Source organism: Hipposideros armiger, unplaced genomic scaffold, assembly GCF_001890085.2.
Source record: "Hipposideros armiger isolate ML-2016 unplaced genomic scaffold, ASM189008v1 scaffold_959, whole genome shotgun sequence".
NCBI lineage: Eukaryota > Metazoa > Chordata > Mammalia > Chiroptera > Hipposideridae > Hipposideros > Hipposideros armiger.
The window spans coordinates 581,982-582,923 of NW_017732309.1; the positions used below are offsets into that span (position 1 = coordinate 581,982).

General features: G+C 40.9%; 1 protein-coding gene across 1 annotated transcript in view; it reads right to left on the reverse strand.

Annotated features, from left to right (window-relative positions):
- Positions 1-760, reverse strand: part of LOC109375475 (gamma-aminobutyric acid receptor subunit alpha-1) — a gene marked incomplete at its 5' end in the record, with an annotated part of 17,654 nt that extends 16,894 nt beyond the window's left edge. The window contains one exon of the mRNA XM_019630867.1: positions 608-760. Coding sequence (XP_019486412.1) covers positions 608-760 — 153 coding nt within the window. The remainder of the gene's footprint in view (positions 1-607) is intronic.
- Positions 761-942: the final 182 nt, after the last annotated feature.

Genomic DNA, 942 nt, shown 5'->3' on the forward strand with positions numbered 1-942 from the left:
TTCCTATTAGTAAAGGTTATTACTCTTTAAGCAATTTTACATTAGATTGCCTTAACTGGAAGCATCTGGGCCATTAAACCATTTTAATAGAAATATATATTTGTAACTCTTTAGAGGTGTACATGCTAGGCAAGTGAAGCCTTCCTGTACTGGTCATTACCGAGCTCACCCTGCATTAGGAACCCCTGCTTTCACGTATGTAAGTAAGTAGTTCTGCCGACACTTTCTCAGGTTCTCCAAAAATGCACTGATGCATGATTGTGGATTCTAAAAGTATGATTTAAATATGAATACCTTTATGCGTGTGCATTTTTAAAATAGGATGATGCATCTTATGCCTGCTTCATTCCATTTCTCTCCCAAAATAACCATGTCAAATGTGCATTAATCCCGCTGTTTTACATGCACTAAAGCAGCTTGTAGGTGAAAACAAAACAAAACAGTTTTTAAAAATCATACCATGATGAGAATGGTAAATCCTTGAATCCTTCTGTTGCACTAACTTCAGATTTTAACGCGTAATGATTTTTTCATCCTATTTGCAGCATCACCAGTGCGGTACCACTTCCCCCCGGACCCTGGCATGCATGTCTTGACTTGCACTTACCAAAGACCGTCCTTGCTGGCACAGACTCTCTGTTGAGCCAGAAAGAGACCTGGGACAGAATCACCGTCATTATGCACGGCAGGTACGTTTGAATCACAAAATAGCCGATCTTTCTCTTCAGGTGGAAATGCGTGGTCATAACAACGTATTCTCCTAGAGGGGGAAACACATAGTAAGGGTGAACAATTGAACCTTGAGACAAAGTTAATCTCGGAGGTTTTCTGTGAGCAGCAGAGTCCTGGAGGTTAGACACACCCCTTTCTCCGTGTGATTTCTGGTTCCTGGAGAGGAAAGCGTTTTTCCAGGGAAGAAATAAAGACATTTGAAAAACACAC